A 1646-nucleotide genomic window follows, 5' to 3' on the forward strand; every position below is an offset into this window, starting at 1 on the left:
CCTCATCAAGCTTCTGCCATTTTTATCGCTGCATAGTTTTTATTAAAAATGCATCTGGGTACTTTCTAGGCTATATTAATGCGGCGTCCCCGGACTTCCTGAGGACAAAAGAAGACAAAATACTTAGGCAGAATGTCTATTTACCGCAGAGAAGGTGTCTGAGCTATTGGCATGGCCCAAAGGGCCAGCCCACACAGCGAGGTACATTGGGGCCAATTCAACGCACAAAAGTGGCGCCTCACCAATGCCGAGGGATAAACCACTATCGTATTACATTAAGCCTTGTTTTAACTATACGCATTGTCGCCTAGTTAAACTTGCCTTCAAATCTCTAAAGTTTGAGAAACCACAAATTTGTGAATTTGGAATGATTTTTACGGTCATTTAATTTAAGCACAGGAAGTGTAGTGCGCCAAGACTTCTCAGTAGTCGAAATATGACAAACTTCTTAGGCAACATGCATGTTTCTAACCTACGAAAGGGTCTGAGGCTACCAGCACGGTCTAGGGGCTGGCCCGTTTGGCGAAGGTACATGGGCCAAGACACAAATTGATCCTTTACCAAAAACGGGATTTAAACCAACAATCAAATTATCTCATAGCTCCTCTTCTCTTTTGAGCATCGTCTTTGGTACCTCCTTTGGTCATACTCCCTCGTCAGCCATCACAGCACGATTAATGCTGCGGAGAAACAACCACGCATCAACCATACCTGTTATCAAATTTTCATACAACTGAGAAGATGCATCTTCATGGCAACGTCATAGATCCCTTTTGGCGAATCAACTTGACGAGCTGTTTTGACCTGAATGGCAAATGGAATTAGAGACGAATAATTGTGCTGCCTATAAAGTGTGTCCATAGCTAGACTTAGGAACACCGGTCCAAAAGCCGTGTCATATAAGAGAGGGCTAGTTTTAACAGTTTCATAGGAGCGGGTTTATACGTCAATTTTTCTACCTTGATCTCAACATGAAGCTGCCTAGTCATATCTACCTGGGTGGCATCGCGTGCCCACATTTTTGATATTATCATACAGGCACATCAGTTAACGCAATAACGATGTTCCCATAGATACCTCACGGCTAATGCTGCTTTACTTGCTAATAGCTTTTTTGAAGTCCACAAGACTGAGGTGGATGCCATTCTCTGCCCATCTCTAGCATTGCACACCCTCCACTTTGGAATAAATAATAGGTCGGCAGTAAAAGATACGACTAGTGTTTTTTAAGACCGAGTTTGCTTCCCGTTGCCAACGGTGTAGCTCCCTGAGACTTTTCTGATGGCGAAAGAAGACTAGCAGTGATGCTTGGAGCTACTGGAATGGCCTAGAGGCCAGCCTACTAAACAGAGGTAAAATAGCTGAGTAAGCTATTTTAGCTTAGCTTAGCTCTGAGTAAGCTTTTCACCTAAACTGTGAGGTGAACAAACTCTACTGTATTACCGTCGATTTACTCTATTGTAATACGATGATAATTTATTTCTCAATATTGCCGCTTTTGTACTTTTGAATTAGCCCACTTGTACCTCGTTGGGTATGCTGGCCTTTCGGGCCATGCCAATAGCCTAGACACCTCTGCGCTGAATATATATTCTGCCCGAGTATTGTATATTCTTTCGTCTTCAAGGAAGCCTCGGGACGCTACA

The 1646-nt window shown here is 43.3% G+C and overlaps 1 protein-coding gene across 1 annotated transcript; it reads right to left on the minus strand. All coding sequences in view use genetic code 11, as the record gives it.

Moving 5' to 3' along the window:
* Positions 1 to 65: 65 nt before the first annotated feature.
* Positions 66 to 207, minus strand: EGR_06584 (hypothetical protein; the record flags this gene model as incomplete). The annotated part of the gene is made up of 2 exons (XM_024495833.1): positions 66 to 98; positions 145 to 207. 2 exons carry the CDS (start codon positions 205 to 207, stop codon positions 66 to 68), a joined length of 96 nt encoding a protein of 31 aa, XP_024349793.1.
* Positions 208 to 1646: the final 1439 nt, after the last annotated feature.

The sequence above is a fragment of the Echinococcus granulosus genome, assembly GCF_000524195.1.
Source record: "Echinococcus granulosus chromosome Unknown EG_S00059, whole genome shotgun sequence".
Taxonomy (NCBI): Eukaryota; Metazoa; Platyhelminthes; class Cestoda; order Cyclophyllidea; family Taeniidae; genus Echinococcus; species Echinococcus granulosus.